Genomic DNA, 16,883 nt, shown 5'->3' with positions numbered 1-16,883 from the left:
TCGGACTGTTGCACTGGTTGCATTGTAGAAGAATATGAAGCTTATGAATAATGCTATAGAATAGCTATAAAACGGTGAAAATCTTATGAAGGTTTAATAACCAGAGTCCCTGGAATTCTGCTGCTTTTTTTTTTTTTTCTTCCCTCTTTTGATTTGGGAATAGCCGCAAGTGCTATGAAATGTGTGGCATTACAGTGGGAGCTGGCGACCCTCTAGAACCACTGTGAGCTGGAGAATGTCTAGGAATTCCTGGAACACAGCTATAACTTCATGGATAGTCGGAGGAATTTCTTCCAACCTGGTGTGAAATTGCGGTGTGCTGCGGGAGCAAAACTGGAGACAAACCACAGTGTGCTTCAGCTCTCTCGAATTTTTTTTTTTTTTTTTTGGTAGCAGCCACTTGTGGGATCCTGAATATTTTTTTTTCTCTCTTTCTCTGCAATGCTTAAACACAAGAGATTAGTGACCCCACAGAGGCTCTCGCGATGACGGTGCCTGCAACGGATCTCTTGCCCCATGTACTTTCTGAGCTGCTGTCAGATGACAAACCACTCGGACCAAACAAAACTGTTCCAAAGGACTTGGGAGGGAGGAAAGCTCACCATATATAGTTACGCTGTTTCTTTTTCTAATTTTCCAAGTACTGCGCTTCTGTGCAGAGCACAGAGCCAGGATTCCTTACTCCTGGTCTCCCAGGAATGGGCTGCCTTATGGTAGTGAGCGCTCCCTTCCTTTGGAAGGCCCCGTGTTCTTCACCATGGAAGAGCAGGAGATGCATCTTCTCCTCTGGGTCATGCCTCTGCAATGTGCTGGAGCAGAACATCAGGAAAGCAGCTAGTGTGGGGCTCCTGCCTGGCCACCGCGCTGGTACTGTTGCGGAAAAGCAACATCTGTGCCATAACTGTCACGTTGGAAAGAGACTGCGCCAAAGTCTTGCTTGCCCTCATCACCCAACGAGTATCCGATTTTAATGCAGGTGCATCCATTTGAACACTTCTGCCATTCCCCAAAACTGAATCGTTGTGGAGATTGAACCAGACGGCCTGCTAGTGCTAGGAATACGTGGAAAAAGTTGGTAACACTTAAAATGTTGTAAACAATCAGCAATAGCACCAGTGCGAGTAGCTAGCACAGGCCTGGTGCATCCTACCTGCAGGGATATTCTGGATATCCGACGGGGAGCACTGTTGTCTCCTGGATTCCTTCTGGCCAAGGTGACGTGGATCCCTTGGGTGTTTCTCACCTGACTTCTGCTCTTCTCCATGTTGCAATTGCTGAGATCCCTCTCTCTTTGGTCAGTGTTTTCCCCTGCTGTTGCTTATCTAATGTTACCCCTTTTCCAGGCTCAAAGCTCTGTTGTGCTCTGACGGGATCTCCTGCATTTCCCTTTTACCCTTTTTCCCAGTTGGAGCCTGCTTAAGAAGGGACAAGTTGATGTGTTTCAAATAAGTGACTGCTAGTTGAATATCTTGAAATGATGTATAAATTTTATTGTTTCATATTTGTTGTACAGGAAATTTCAGCACATGTCTATAATATTTTTAATGGTCTGATTTGTTTTTAAAGATACAAAAATAACAATTAAAAAGCATCATCCTAGAGCACTTGCTGTCTTGATTCCTTTCTTAGGGTTTTTTCTTTTCTGTGCCTTTCGAGTAAGATGTTCTAAACGCCCATTTCCTTGAGAGGGGCTTTGCAGTCGATGAGGGAAGGGGCTCTCATCGTCTCCCGTGGCTCTTGGGTTTGCGTTTCAGCCCCTGGGCTCTGTGCAGGGCTGCCCTGCGTCGCTGAGGGCTGCATGGCAGGTCTGGGATGTGGTGCCCAGGTGTCCTGGCCATGGAGTGTCGCTGCCGCAGGAGACCTTGGGCCGCGCAGAGCCACGGGTCGGTTCCGCTGCTGCTGGTTGAGCTGCGCGCACGTTCCAAATGATCAACTGTGGAAGCTCGTGATGCCCTATGACCTGCTCTCAGTTGTCTTTTAAGTCAGCCTAACGTGTTAGTTCATCTCTCAAACTCAGTTCACGCTTATTAAACGGGCCTGACTGGATAACGGGATTTCATTTGGCAGAAAATGGCCTTTCCTCTTGCAAGGCCCCCACGGTCCGGTCCACGCTGCGCAAGGGCCACATGTGGCAGGAACGTCACCCCTTGCTCTTCAGTGCTGGTGTGCTTGAAATGTTTCTGCATCTCCTGATTTCTGTGAAAACCAGTGATCTTGTGCCTGTTTGCGCAGGCAGGAGTTGGCTCAGTCTGAGTGTTGGCAGCCTGCTTGTCCGAAGAGCGCGTCTGGTGACTGCGTGCCCAGTCTGCTCCTGGTGTTGGTTAGATTGCCCGTCTCTGAGACTGAGAGGCAGAGACCGGAGAGGAGGAGGTGATGCCAAAATTGCTTTTTTGTTTTAAGATAAATGAAAATTTCTCTATCTGTATTTGTTTGTAGCCCCTTTTATTTCAGACAGGGGCCTGAGCGCCATGTCAAAGCTTGCTTTTGAGGGGAGGGCTTTCCTCAGTCGCACAAATCTCCCCCGTAACCGTCAGGAAAACTCCTGAGAGGGAAGAGGGGGTTTGTGTGTGTTCTCTGAAGTACATGGGTTGTTGGGGTGCTGGCGGCCAGGGAGGAAGGCACGAGGGGGTTGCGTGTGGTGGTCAAGAAAACATGGGTCAGATTTTAAAGACGCTCTAAGAGATCTTGGGATTCTTTTTTTATTTTTTCTGGCAGGTCTCAGACTTGGCACTTCCAGCGCCGGGCTTGTCCGACCAGAAGGCAAGTGGGCTCCGCGGGAGAGGCTCTTCTCCGCCCGCCCTCCCTGAGGTAGGAATGAGCCCCAAGGGCCCCCGCCAGGAAACGCAGCCTGTCCGTTTCCTGCTCCAGCCTCCAGGTGGCATCTGGCGCCATTAGTCTCTCCGGAGGAGGCTTTGGCTGCGGATGGGCCCTGTTTTCAGGAGATTCCCGACTTCTCTCACCTCCCCCGTCCCCACAGGTCCCTTGTGCCCGTGCTGGCCTGGGAGCTGCTCCAGGGCTGACTGGATCCAAGCGCACCTGGTTTGACCAAGACACCCACAGAGCTGGATTTGCAGTGTGCACTGTAGTGAGGCCCGGGGATGCCTCACGTTTTCAGCTTGCTGCCAGCAATAGTCATATTACTCCTGATAAGACTGTTGCTGTTACAACTTGGTAGTTTGAAAAGCAACTTTTGTGGATTTTAGGAAGTGCTACCTTTATACAAAAAGCCACCAAGCTAAGACCTGAACAGTTCCACTGGGCCTGAAAAACAAGCATTCTTCAGACTTTCTTCAAATTTTATTTTTCACCATTTGGACTTTTTTTTTTTAATAAGTAATTTATAGCAAGGATGACCATTGCTTGCTTCAGTTTGGAGTTAAGAGTATAATCCATTTTTCTCCCTCAGATGTGTTTTGCATTCAAGGGGAATGAAATCCTGAGAAATCCCAGGATCCTGTCAGGGCCAGGCAACGCACCCACTGCTGAGAAGAGCTGCAGCGAGACCCACGTGGCGCTGGAGAGGGACGAACAGGGATCCTGCCCGTGGCACCTGCGAAAACACACAGAGCAAATATGAAAACAGTGAGTAGAAACTAGAGAGGCAATCCCAGAACTAACGGGAAAGAAAAGCGCAAGCCCAAACCTTGGAGTTGGGTAAATAATAGTGAAAAAGAGAAATTGGCGTGTGCAAAGCTTCTGGATGTGGGAGCAAGACCCAGCAAGGCTGTGGTAGGTCTTTGCCTCTCAAGCATTTCCCTGGGTGCCTGCAGCCAGGCTGAACTGCGGACGGAGCCCCCAGAGCTGGCCAAGCGCCGGCCCTCTCGGAGGAAGGGAGAGGCTGGCGCGTCCCTGGCGCGCGTGGGGCAGCGGGGCTGCGGGCTGGTGCTGGCAGCAGCCACGGGCTGCGCAGCGGCGACGTTAGATCCTCGCGCGAGCCGAGGGAGGAAGGGAGCGAGCGCGCAGGGGCTCGCGAGTGACTGAAGGCTGAGCCAGAGCTGTATAAATAATGTACGTGAATGAATCCAAGCACCGTGGAGGAAGCCCGGGTCAAGTTTGTTTCAGTGAACATAAAATGGGATGTGACGAGGAGTTTATGCTGGAACAGCTGTTTGCTAAGGCCTTTCATTTATTTATACAGATTTCCTCCCCGCTGCAGTTTAGGGCTTTGCCGAGGCGGGGTTGGAAGAATGGGGTGACGCTCAGGATCCCTGCGGAGCCCAGGGCCAGTGCTGATCCACACAAGCCTTGTCTGGTCCCAGTGCCCCAACTGCCCCCAGCTGCAGCATAAACTATTTATGTGTTTCAAGATGTTGCCTTGATTGTGGATAGTAATGAGGCTGCCGAGCAGAAGGCGTTGGCACGACACTGCCGTGCCAAGCTGAGCTGGGGCAGAGGGGACTGAAACAGCCTCTGCCTTTTTTAATCACATCTGGCAGTTCTGCAGAATTCAAGTTTCCTGTCACTAGCATTAAAGGCCCAAAGTTACAGCATCTTGCAAAGTTGCTCCCCCCTCTGCCAAGGCTCTTGATCCTCACAGTGAGAGCAATGCGTGTGGAAATCACGTTCCCCGTTCTTCCTGGCGGGCTGCCTTTTCCTCCCCTAGGGCTGACTGGCGCAGGGGCATGCTGCAGCCCTTCACCTGGGACAGCACATGATAAATTCGTATTTCTGGAAGGGGCAGGACTGTGCTGCCCTCGAGCAGTGCCTGCTTCAGTGAGGAGCTGAAAAAAATCCACAGCTCCGTGTGCAATTTCCTCATTCCTCCCGAGAAACGATAAAGCATCGGCAGGTGCCAGCGGGCCTCGTAGGTGAAAAGGGCTGGGTGTGAAACACGTGTCCCCAAAATACCAGGCGGCTCTTTTCAAACACTGAGGGTCAAGGGCACGTTAAACGGAGATGCTAAAAGGCAGCGCGAGCCGCGGGTGCTGCCCGCTGCAAGGTGCCAAAGGCCCTGCTGGGAGGCTGGGGCTGCGTGCGCCCTGCAGGACCCCCGGCCTCCCCTGCGCCAGGGCTCGTGAGCGCTGCTTGTCCTTGTTCTCTACTCGTTGCTAATGAATAATCAAACTATTATTTCACACCCAGTATTGCACGCCGTGTGGCCAGCACGCGTGGGGCCGCGCGGACGGGCCCGCGAGGCTTCCCGCGGCGCCTCGCTGCAGCCCCCAGCGCACGCAGCCGCCGTGGCGCCCGCTCCCTCCCGGCGAGGCGGCTTTTCCCTTTCTTTGCAGGTGCCTGGCTGCAGCCGGGCTTTGCCGCTTTAAAAGTAAAGTGGGCCACAGGCTGCTCTGCGGGAGCAGAGGCGAATCGCCCGGCTCGCTGCCCTGCTCCCAATTAATTATTGCTGCAGCCGCCGCTCTGCGCAGGAAGGCGCCGCCGCGTCCCCTCCTCCCCGGCTGCCGCGCGTCCCCGGCAGCGTCACGCGGGGCTTTGCCCACGAATCTCGTCGCGCTCGCGCACCCGGCATGAGATGCTGATCGCGCCGCCGCCGGCCGCAGCGGCACCGTGGGGAGCCCAGCACAGCGCCCATGCCCTGCTGCACCGTGAGTACCGCGCTGGAGCCGTGCGCTGCGTGCCCGTGACAGCGGTGGCTGCCGCCGCGGCTCCTGCTCGCTCGTGGGGGCTTGCTTGGCGCCGCTGCAGTGACGGGGACGCTGCGTTCGTCTCCCCGACCGCGTGCTTTGCTGCAAGGCATCGGGTTGAGCTTTTGTGCAAGGGCAGAGCGTAGCTGTGAGTGAGGTGCTGATCCTAAAATGTTTTCTTCGGTTCTATCCTTCTGCTGTTGGATCTGCAAAATATTGGCACTGCTTGCTAATATTTGCTTGAGTCTTCTGAAAACTGAATAATCCGGTCATTGTTTTTTTAGGGGAGATTTGCATGAGGTTGGATATTCCACGTTGCTCTGCAAGTTTTGCCCTGGAAAAAACTCCAGAAATAGGGCAGCGCCCAGGCGGATGCCGTGCCTCATGTGCCCCCAAAGGTGCAGGGTGCTGCACTGCGACCCCGCTAGCCGCAACCTGGTGCACGGGTGAAATGCAGCCTCGCAGCTGCTCTCCGGTATTTAAAGGTGCAGCTGAAGCTGAGTGGGCAGCAGAGAGCTCTGCAGGAGCGGCGCTCAGTATTTTAAGTTTTGCTCTCACCACCCGGCGCCCCTTCAAGCTGGCGCGGGGTCGGGCGCCGTGACTCTGGGCAGCAGCTCCTCCTCGCTGCGCTTGCTCGGAGCGCCTCTCCTTGGCGCCGTGGCACCCGCTTCCGTAGGCGCCGAGGGGGCGGCCGCGTTGGCTGCGCTTGGGTCGGGATGACAGCGCGTCCTCGAGAGCCGCCCTAAACGCGAGCGGCAGCGCTGCTCCTCGTGCCCTTCCCCAGGCCGGGGGCATTCGCGGAGGGCTCGTAGGAATCATTTCTTTGCAAACGTGTTTTGCTGGTTTTGAGGCGAGGTGTAAATGAGAAGGTGGAAACACAGCGTTCTGTTTTGGCAGTTGCTTTTCTGGTGGGCTTTGGACTTGCAAATCACAGTCCAAATTAGCGCACTTGTGGTTGAGATTCATGCTGACACATCAACTCACTGCAGTGATTTTATTTTTATCTTACTTGGTCTTATGTGTGGATTTGATCTCATGTTTTCAAATATGGACATCTACATGATGCCATTAGCATGTATGCAAGCAGGGGACTGGTAGGCAGGCTGCTCTGCATATGTATCACCGTATTATTGAGCCGTAACATGAAATATTTACTAGAAATATCTATTCACAGACCTGACGTGCTGCGAATGCAGGCCAGGAGTAACAAAGGACAGGGCAGATGAGCTGCACGGGCCACATGTGTTCCCTTTCGGGTACAAATGGCTGGAGGGACGCAGGAGTGAAGGCTGGAATATTGCTAATTACCACCTGACGAGTGGTGCATTCATTTTCCAGGGTTAATTGGGGCCCATATGTCCTGCTCTGGCCACGTGTCCAGCGGCGCCTGCCCACAGACGCCTTTGCAGTGTTTTCCTCGTCCCTTTTCCTCGAGTGCGTAGGGAGCTTGGCGGCGGCGCTCCCCACGTCTGCGGGCTGCGCGCGGCAGGCAATCCTACAAACGCAACTTATCAGAGTGTTACGCAGATTCAGGGCCAATGTAAACCCGTTGTAGTAACTCCAATAAATTCCCTGGGCTGAATTGTCAAGTGCTATAAGCATGAGTTATTCTACTGACATGATTTCCAGGAGCTCCAGGAGTTATTTCAGGGCTGGATAAAGCCAGCAACGTAGCAAAGTGAATTCGGGAAAATGGAGGTCAGTTGCTTCAATTTAGGTACCAGAGCCTTTCTGCTCATCTCTTCTACTGACCAAAAGATGGTTTGTTCTTTAGCTGTGCCTGCCCTTGTCCTGAATCACTAATGCTTCTGTAGCTTGACTTTTAGCTTTTTTAGCTTATAGTGATATCCTTGAAAGTGGTTTATGTGGCGCAAGTCAAGGTGGTGCAGACCTCCTGACTGCACGCCTGGGGAGATGAGTGGTTTTGCACTTGAATGTGACGATGTTTGACGTTCGCCAAATCCATTGGCATTGACGTAAATATTCTCCCCTTGAAGTGTATGAGAATATAATCTTCATTTCAATGACGACAAGTCTAAAGGTCTGTCAGAGAGGCCTTCCAGGCAAATTTTATCTCCGTTGAAGTTACTTCACCTCGTCAAATGAGTTGGGCGTTTTTACCCGACTGCAGTGAGAGCCTCCTGTTAGTTCAGACCTCCCAGTGGCGAGTGGAGAGGAGGGAGCGTCTGAGAGGGCAGGTCGCTGCCCCTGCCAGCGGCGCCCTGGGCAAACCAGGCCCCTCCGCGCGCTGCCCCCTGCGCTCGGCTCGGCGTCACCCGGGGGTTTTTCTCTACCACATACTCAGGAGCTTATAGGAAGGCTCCAGTTTAATCCCTGTCATTTTTTTTTTGTAGTTCCCGCTAGTGGAGAGTTTAATTTAAAGCAGCTCAGATGATGCATTCTTTAAAAGCCTTCCCCTTGCTTAGGGTCAATTTTCCAGGCACTGAATGCAGATTGTGTTGTTGTTTCGGTTTTATTTTCCCTTAAGCTCTGCACTTGTTACTTGGACATTTATTTTCTTGTAGTTTCCATGTTCCTGTCCGTGCCCAGGAAGGCTGTGAGCTCTTGTGCAGCCCTGATGATTTATAGCTCGGCGGCCTCGAGCCCCAGATGCGCCCATCCTAGAGAGCCCAGTACAGCACAGTGATTTCCCCTGGGGATGGTTGGAAAACACAGGTGCCCTTTGGGAAATTCAGGAGTGGATTTGGTCTCTGAGGGGGTATTTTACTCTGCCCAGTTCTTGGCCTGTTTCCATCTCTGAACAATATGCTCGTTTCTGTGCCTTTGAAACCACTTGCTGGGGACAGCAGCGGAAAGAAGCAATTTCCAGTCTACTCAGGGCTAGAAGTGGGTGAATCCTCTTCATGGGCGAATCTTCTTCAGCAAAAAATGCAAATTGAAAATCAGCCAAACACTCTGTAAATTTGTGCTAATTTTACAAATATTTCAGGGAAGAGCAACAAAAGGAAGTTTTATCTTCGCTTATCCCCAGCCTCTGGACCAACGCACCCCCTTCCCTAGCGCCCTGCTCAGCTGGGGAGGTCACCTGCCGAGCTCCGCCGGCTCCGGCACGCAGGGCTCTGCCTCCTAGGGCTCTGCCTCCCGCTCTCGGCTCGGGGCCCTGCGTGGCGGATGGTGCTGCCGGGGTTGGTGCTGTCCCCGCGATGCCGCCCCGCGCGCGGGCGGCCGCTCCTTGCAGGGCTGGCCCGGGAGCAGCCAGCAGCGCCCCAGCGCTTGGAGCCGGCGGAAATCCCGCCTCAAGAGGAGGTGGTGTGAAGGTAGAGCTCTGGGAATGGTTCTGCGGGGCGGCTGCCGAAGGGGTGGCCTTTAAGGGTGTTGTTATTCTTATATCAGCTGCCCCAGGAAAGAGGAAGGTCCCTGTGCGGGAATATAAAGCGTTTACCCAGCTAATGAAACGGAGTCGATAGTGGGAGTGTGAAGCGACTGCATCATGTTCAACATTAATTTGCTTTGCAGTCACTTACTTTAAAGCCTCTTGAAAGAGCTGGTGGTTGCAAAGAGGCTCTCTGGGAAGCGCCTGGGTGCATCCCCGAAGCTGCCGCATCCAGCCGTGCCCTCTGGCAGCATCTGCTCCTGCTGCTTGGGCACCAGGATCATCTTGGTCCTCTCGGTAAAACATCTTTGAGGGCTTCCTCTCCCCTCCCTGACTACCAGCCAGCCCGAGGGACACGTAGCGAGTGCTGGTGGCTACGCTTGGCTTCAGAAAATCACAGATTAATAAATTAATAAGCAGCACAGGGGGCAGGCAGGCTGAAAATGGTGGAAAGTACCACATCGGTCACCAAGGGGGCACAGTGTCGTCCACAGTAAATTCATCTGGGACGCTGTGTACACACAGGAAAATCAGATCTTTCCACTTTGGCTTGACGTTTCTCACGTGGCTCCCGGGCATAAAATCCAGCTGCGGAAAAGCTGGGATTGACTGTGTGACACCAGAAGGTGTCACTGAGGAGCCGGGGACAGCACAGGGCGGCAGCGTGGGGAGCAGCGTTTTCCTGTCTCGAGGGTTTTAGGAGACTGGGGCTGCTGTTACACAGCAGAGAGGTCTGGGGGAGCTGTCTCCGCGAGGAGCAGTGCAAGGAAATCCATCATTCCCGCAGCCAGCGCCGAAACGCCCTCAAAGGGGGACACTAAACGCACTGCTTCAAGCCAGTCTCTTTGTTACCAGCCTGTAGCCTTCACTCTTGCTGCTTCTGTGGAAAAAAAACCTGGAAAAACCCATTTTCACAACATAATAGTCCATGCGGTGACACTATTACCAAGACACACAGTCTCACACACAGACTGTGCAGATGCTGAGAGCTGCAGGTCTCTGTGCTGGCATTTTGCCATTTAATCTTCCCCTTGGCAGATTAGTGGGGAGCTGCTGTAGCCTCTGCACGTTGTTCTCGCTGGAATAAATAAACCCTCTGCAGCCTGGTTGACCCCCCTTCCCCACACGATTCATCCATTACTTTTATTTCAGCCGCTAATCAGCTGCGGATTTCAGCCTTTAGCTCAGGGTTATCGGAGTGGCGCTGCCAATGGGGAACATCTGCTCCGACTTTTGCCCACCCCGAGCGCAGCCCTTAATCACCCGAAACGGAGTGTGACAGGGAGAGAAGGGGTGAACGCACCCGGGAGTCTGAATCCTCAGGCAAAACCGCTTTGGGGCCAGCCGAGCCTGCCCCATTTTCCCGGTTTGGTGTTTGGGGAGTAACCAGCTTGGCTTGCCTCATGGGGCTGGACCTTCTTAGCTTTTCAGTGACCACAAGAGCAGGGGAGCAGGAGCTGCGAAGCAGCCTGGGGACAGGGCTGGGGCAGGAGTGGGGCTGGCGCGGGCCACGCGGTGCGTGGGGACCCTCCTGTCCCCGCTCTGCCCTCCGAGCCTTGCACCCGCCGGCAGCACCCGCTTCCCAAAGCCGTTAGCACCCCGCACACGTTAACAGTCCGTAACTTCATGGAAAACAAGACCTGTCTGCGGAGAAACGGCCCGTTCACGCGTATAGGCAGGTTCGCAAGAAGGGTCAGATGCTTTTGAAGGAGGAAGAGAGAACAATTTGGCCTAAGGATGGATAAAATTTAGCAATTTATCTGCCATAATCCCATGACCCAACCTCAGTGCAATCTCCTTATGTAAAGAAAAAAGTTATGCAACAATCTGCAAGTCTGCAACCCTACAGCTGCCACCAAAGGCCCTTGCTCCCTGGCAGATGTGGCCTGTCACAGCTTAGCTGCCCAATAAAAAGAATTTCCCAGGCCTGCAGGAGAGTTTTTCCAAACCCCTCCATAGCTCGGTCTGTGTGTAACACGGAACAGGGGAAAAGGCACTGGTGTCCCTGAACGCAGCCAAACCAGGGAGCAGCTGCCCTTGGGCCCTAACAGAACAGTGTTATTGAGCTCCTCGCCATCTCCTTGCCCCCGTGGCAGCGCAGGTGTCCCCGTCGTGGGAGGCACCAGCAGTAACGAAGGAGCCTTTAAAATTAATTGCTACATTTAAGGAGACTTTGCCTGCTCATGGAGGAGTGAGGAGAGGGAGCAGTGAGAAAGCTGTAATTTAATGGATCTGAGCTGGCTGCCCGCGTGAGCCCCGAGTCCGGCGCAGCGCGAGGGGTCAAGGCTGAGCGCGGCCGCGAGCCCGGGGGTCTGATACGGAGTTGCTGCGAAGCAGCTCCCGCGTTGGCTGTGCGGCCGCCTGGCCGCGTTACGGGCCAGCCCCGTGCACTGGGGGTCAGGGACGGGGCCCAGGCCAAGCCCAGCGCCCCTTTCCCGGGAGAAGGGAGTCAGGGGCTGGGGAGGAGCAGGCTGAGCCGCCCGTCCTGCCGCGGGCGCAGCCAGCGGGGCCGCAGCAGCCCAGCCCGGGGCTGGCACGTGTGCCGAGCGCGGCCCCGCCGCCGCGCAGCTCTGCGCAGCTGCAGCGGGCAGTCCGAGCGGCGCGTCTCTGACAAGGTGACCGCGCACACCAGTCTGTGTGCGTCCGCACCGTAACGCTTCCCGAGGCCCAACAGCCCTCGGCGCCTGCCTGCACCTGCTCCAAAGTTTCCCTAGGGCAGCATGGGAAATAAACTCCCCTAAAAAAGGAAAAAGAATCTTTTTAAGTTCGGCTTCATGCAAACTGTAGCTGTTGAGGAAATCTCTCATTCAGAAACATGCTTCAGAAATATGCCAACTGTCTGTGCTGGCTTTGACGTTACTCTCTGATTCAGCTGTGCAAAAAGTGCAAATATCTATGTTCACGCATATATTCATATATGTTTTAATCCCATCTGTCAAGGCCCTGTACCAGCTAACTTCCTTTGTAATTAGCTTGCCATATTACTGAGAACAGGAGCTGAAGAATGGTTGTGAACAGGAGGTTGGTTCCATGTCGCACCGTGTTAAGGGTGTTGAAGTCCAGCCCAGCTGGCAGGGGCTGTTTGCGACGGGCTGGGCCCGCAGCTGCTCGGCTTGGCTGCAGGATCAAAGGGGTGGCTGCCGCCCCGGGCGCCCTCCTTGCACCGGTGCCCTAACGGCAGCTTTGGGTTCAGTTTGCCGCTTTGGGCCCCGTGGAGGAAGCCGGGAGAGAGCCGTGGTGCGCGATGGGTGCCCAGCGTGGTGGTGGCAGCTGAGGCGGCAGCACGAGCGGCTGCGCTTCCTGCATGGCCTCGCCGGGACTCGCTGCAGGGCGCGCGTCCTGCCCCGCTCGCACCCTTCCTGCATGGCCTCACCGGGACTCGCTGCAGGGCGCCCGTCCTGCCCCGCTCGCGCCCTTCCCGCATGGCCTCGCTGCAGGGCGCCCGTCCTGCCCCGCTCGCGCCCTTCCCGCGTGGCCTCGCTGCAGGGCGCCCGTCCTGCCCCGCTTGTGCCCTTCCCGCATGGCCTCGCTGCAGGGCGCCCGTCCTGCCCTGCTCGCGCCCTTCCCACATGGCCTCACCGGGACTCGCTGCAGGGCGCCCGTCCTGCCCCGCTCGCGCCCTTCCCGCATGGCCTCGCCGGGACTGGCTGCAGGGCGCCCGTCCTGCCCCGCTCGCGCCCTTCCCGCGTGGTCTCGCTGCAGGGCGCCCGTCCTGCCCCGCTCGCGCCCTTCCCACGGGGCCTCCTTCGCGCGGCTGCGGCCAGGGAGGCGCTGCACTGAGGAGTAGCAGCTGTCCTAGTCAGGAATAGGGGCCCGAAGAGCTGCTGTAGATACGCTGCGGGCTGCAGGAAAGCACCAAGTGAGACCTCGGGGACAGGGCGAACTGCGTGCGTGGGCGTTTCACCGCGTGGGATGCGATCCCCGCGGGCGCCGGCTCCCTCTGTCCGCGGTTTTGGCCGGCGCCGGGGCCGCGTCCTGGTGCCCGGCCCGGCGCGGCGGGAGGGAGCCCCGGGCTGCGGCAGCGGCGGGAGGGCCGCGGGGCCCGTGCGCGGAGGCGCCTGCGCCGGCCCCGCCGCTCGCGCAGGGGCTGCCCTGAGGCGAGGCCGGGAGAGGCCCCAGCGCCGCCCGCGTTGCGTGGGAGCGCCCCGGCCGGGGGGCGGGCAGGACGGCTGCTCTGCTCCCGTTTTCGTTACTATTCCTGTTTCTGCCGAGGACGTTGCCGTGGCTGCCGCCCCCGTGCGCGGACGAGGCAGAGGCCCGGGGCGGGCGGCGGGGCCGCTCCCCGCGCGCCAGGGCCCGCCCGGAGCCCCCGCGTCGGTGCGGGGCGGGCGGGGGGCCCCGCCGCGCCCTTCCGCTGGCGCCTCCCGCCTCCCTGCCCGCTCCGTCCCTCCTTCCCTCCCGCCTGGATCAGCCTTTTGGTATTTCCTGCCGCAGCCGCCCCCGCCTCCGCTCGCCCCGCGGCCGCGGCCGGCGCTGCCGCCCACGCGTGTCGCGGGCCGCGGCGCCCCGGCCAGGTAGGCGCCCCCTGCCGCGCTGCCCTCCCCTCTCCTCGTCCCGCGGCGGTCCCGGGGCGGGGGTCGCGCTGCCCCCGGCCGCTCCGTGGGGCTGCGCGGGTGGGCGGGAGTCGCCGCCGCGTCCCCGCGCGCCCCGCTGCAGCGCCCGTGGCTCCCGCCGCCCTCCCGGCGGGGTGTCCGCCAAGCGCCCCCTCGGCTGCCGCGGGGAGAAGCCGTCCCCGCGGGACGCGTCGCCGCAGTCTGGAGCGCGGCACCTGAGGGAAAGGCCCTTCCCACTGCCCACGCGTGGGCCGCGGTGAGAGTGCGGGGCGAAGGCGAGGCCCTGCTCGCGCGGCGTTCGGACACGGTGCAAATCGCAGGTTTTTAGAGTGACCTGCGTTGGGCCAAGCCAGCTGGGTGTCCAGGCGCCCGCTGCACGCGGAAGGTGCCCGAGGGGCGGCTGGTGGCCCGGGCGGAGAAGGTCTCTCAAGGTGCCTGGAAGGGGCATTTACGTCGCGTCCCAAGAGCGGGCGAGCAGGGCGCCCTGCACCCCGCGGCAGGGCGCTTGGCGCTCTCCTCCGCAGCTCCCCGGAGACTCCCGGGCCTCCCCGCTGCCTTTCCAGGGCACGGGCAGCGCCAGGGGCGGCTGTGAAGGAGCGTGAGGAGCCGCGCTGCCCGGCCCCAGCGCCGCGGAGCTCGCAGCCTGCGCTGCGCTGCTGCCCGGCCGCGCTGCCCGCGCTCTGCCAGCTCCGCTTCCCGCTGGGGCTGCCTCGGTGTCTGCAGCTCGCAGCCGCTCCTCGGGAGCAGCTCTTGTGGCTGCCCACGCGCCGCTGCCGCCGTGATGCTGACGGGAGGCAGGGCGTTTCAGCACGCTGCCTGCCTCCGTCCGGGCATCCACAGCAGCTCTGGCGCGCCTCGTCCGCGCGCTGCCGGCTGCCGCCGCTCCGGAGGCGGCTGGAGCGCGGTTCAGTCGTGGATGCTGCCCCCCCAGCTTGGGACGTGACATCGGGTGAGTCGGGAGACAAAAGCAATTCCTGACATAACGCCTGCAGCCTGGGGTGTTTTATCCCTAAGGGGTTTGCGTGCTGAGGTTCTCCTTCAGCGATTTCCACGTTCCTGAATTATTGAAATGCTATTTCCGCGTTTCGGTGGTGGTGTTTGTGTTGGGGGGCACATTGTGCGTGTGCACCGGCGCGGTGCAGGGAGATGCTGCAAGCGACGGGCAGCGCGTGCCGGGGGCCCGGCCGAGCCCCGGGGCTGCCGCCGCGGGAGCTGCGTGTGCGCCCGCAGAGCGGCAGCGCAGCTGGATCCCCGTCCCCTCCTGCTCCTCTGGGAAGGAAGGGTTTATAAAGGTGAAACCCGGCTTTGCTCTGGGTTGAAGGCTCTGTTCTTGCTTCTCTGCAGCCCGGTCTGCTCCCTGCGGTCTTGCGGCCCTGGGGTCTGTGCTCAGGCTGCTGTTGACGCCCTTGCCCTGCTGGCAGCCGCCTGCGTGGGTCTTTTTTGATGGAGCTGGGCTTGGGCTTTCTGCAGATGGGCTGTGGGGCTGTGTGAATTCAGTGGGCGTCCTGACGATTCCCTTTCGCGGGATATAGTATCAGCGCGAGATTAACCTACTCAAGCCAGAACAGAAACACCGGTGTCCTTAATAAGCCGGGACGTGTGCAGCTATCCTTGAGGAGAGCCCCTTGTGCTGCCTGCTGTGCCAGGGAATGGGCCCGCGTGGAGCCCTCCCCGCAGCGGCGACGCAGCCGCTGTGGCGCCTGCCCACCCGGCAGGGCGTCCCGAAGGAGCCGCTCTCCATCGGGAAGCCTCGGGTGGAAGCGGACACGCCGCTCCCGCCCGTCTTCATGAGCAGGGAGGGGGGCCCGGGGCGGTGAAACGCGGAGCCTTGGGCTGCCCCAGCCCTTCTCCAGCTGCCCCCAGACACGTATTTCTCAGGAAAAACATCAGGTTCTCTCAAAGGTAATTTCTGTGTTTTTTTATGCAAAGGGAGGTTTTTTGGGTAACAATTTCATGTGCTCTCGTGCCTTCTACCCTCAGTGCTCAGAGGGGCTTTCACTTTTCTTGGCTGTGCTGCTTGATGCCAGGTGAAAGGGGGTAAATCCCAGGGCCATGCGGCACCCTTTCCTTTTTCCTGGCACTGCAATGCCAGGGATTTCTCTTCTCCCTGCCACATCCTGCTCGGGAGAGGAGGGAGCTCTGCCGTGCGGTGCAGGGAGCCCTTTGGCTCTCCCGGCAGAGTGAAAAGAGCGATTCCTTCTTGTCCTTGAGAAAAGTGGCCGTCTCCTACGTGCTCTTCCCTTTTCTTGCGTTGCTGTGAGCATCAGGAAGCAATCATTCTGACACAGCAGTGGGACGCAACCGAGGCTTTTTGACATTTTGTCAAGCGTTGCGCAGTTCGCTCGGGGAATCGCTGCTGGCTGATCCGCAAAATCCCTGCAAGTAGGATGTGAAATTACCCCTGGGATTAATACCGGGCTGCTGGGATTCATTCGGGTAAGTTCCTGGCATGGGTGCTCATAGACCAGATTTCCATTTTATAGGGTAGGTCTTTGTTTTTCTCTTGCTTCTTGGCTTTGGAAAGAAACTGCGAGCTCGGCTGTTGCTGATACTGCAAATAATTTCATTACCTTACTAAGGAGAGAGATCCGGGTTTGCAGACCGCTTTGTGACCTGTTCTTTCACACGTGGGTCAAAGACAGTTCAGGTCTGAGCAACACGAGGGCTTTCTTTATTCTCACAAAGCAGCGAATCCCCGCGTGGATTGCGGAGGCTTTCGGCGAGCGCGGGGCGGCCGCTGCGGCTGCGGTGCCCGACGCTGCGGGCGGCTGGAGCGTCGCCGCCGGGCGGCCGCTCCGCACGTGGGCCCGTGGCAGCGCCGGCTCCGCGGCCGCCTCCGCGCCGGCGCCCGCGCTCTGCCTCTTGCTGCGGCTCGGCCTCGGCCTCTGCTGACCGCGCTGCAACGTGAATAGAAACAATCCCCTGTGCCAGCGAGAGAGCAAACAGCGGCAAACAGTCAGCCACGAGTTACGGGTGCGAGCGGTGCTGGTTTTGTTTCTTTTTCCGAACAAATGCGTCCTCATGAGGAAATAAGAAGTAGGTAGGGGCTGGAGCAGAGCGTGAACAAGAGCCGCCCGCGTGACTCGGAGGCGCTGCAGCCACGGCGATTCCCGCAGAGCTGAAGGGCCCTTTTCCCAGGGAGGCGCAGGAAGGTGCTCTCTGCTGCAGAGCCGCCGGCCCGGCTGTGCCCGCGGAGCCGTGCGCTCCCGGCGGGACGCGTGGCCGGCGGGGAGCGCCCGCTGGCGCTCTCCCAGCTGCTCCGCGGCAGCGTAACGCGGCGCTTTCCCGCTTGGCGCTGTGTTCCCAGCGGCCTGTGCACGTACAGCGTGTTGGAAATGATGTTGCGAGCAGGAGTGCGAGCACGGCCACGCAGCGTTTCGTTGAGTCACCGCGTACCAAGAGCACCCTCGGGTGCCC

General features: G+C 58.2%; 1 protein-coding gene across 4 annotated transcripts in view; it reads left to right on the top strand.

Moving 5' to 3' along the window:
- The first annotated feature begins 5,480 nt into the window (after nt 1-5,480).
- The window catches only part of OSBPL5 (oxysterol binding protein like 5), a 104,722-nt gene continuing 93,319 nt past the window's right edge, over nt 5,481-16,883 (top strand). The window contains exon 1 of one of the 4 annotated variants that reach the window (XM_088525859.1): nt 5,481-5,540. In XM_088525859.1, coding sequence (XP_088381985.1) covers nt 5,526-5,540 — 15 coding nt within the window. In that variant the 5' untranslated portion in view covers nt 5,481-5,525. Of the gene's footprint in view, nt 5,541-13,305; nt 13,428-15,882; nt 15,903-16,883 lie in introns of those variants that run through there. The other 3 variants (XM_088525860.1, XM_088525862.1, XM_088525861.1) reach the window with 3 other exon arrangements.

The sequence above is a fragment of the Tinamus guttatus genome, unplaced genomic scaffold, assembly GCF_059628265.1.
Source record: "Tinamus guttatus ecotype Peru unplaced genomic scaffold, ASM5962826v1 Tinamus_guttatus_pri_ptg000240l, whole genome shotgun sequence".
Lineage (NCBI taxonomy): Eukaryota > Metazoa > Chordata > Aves > Tinamiformes > Tinamidae > Tinamus > Tinamus guttatus.
The sequence above is the reverse complement of the archived record's forward strand: the minus strand, read 5'-3'. Positions and strand labels throughout refer to the sequence as shown.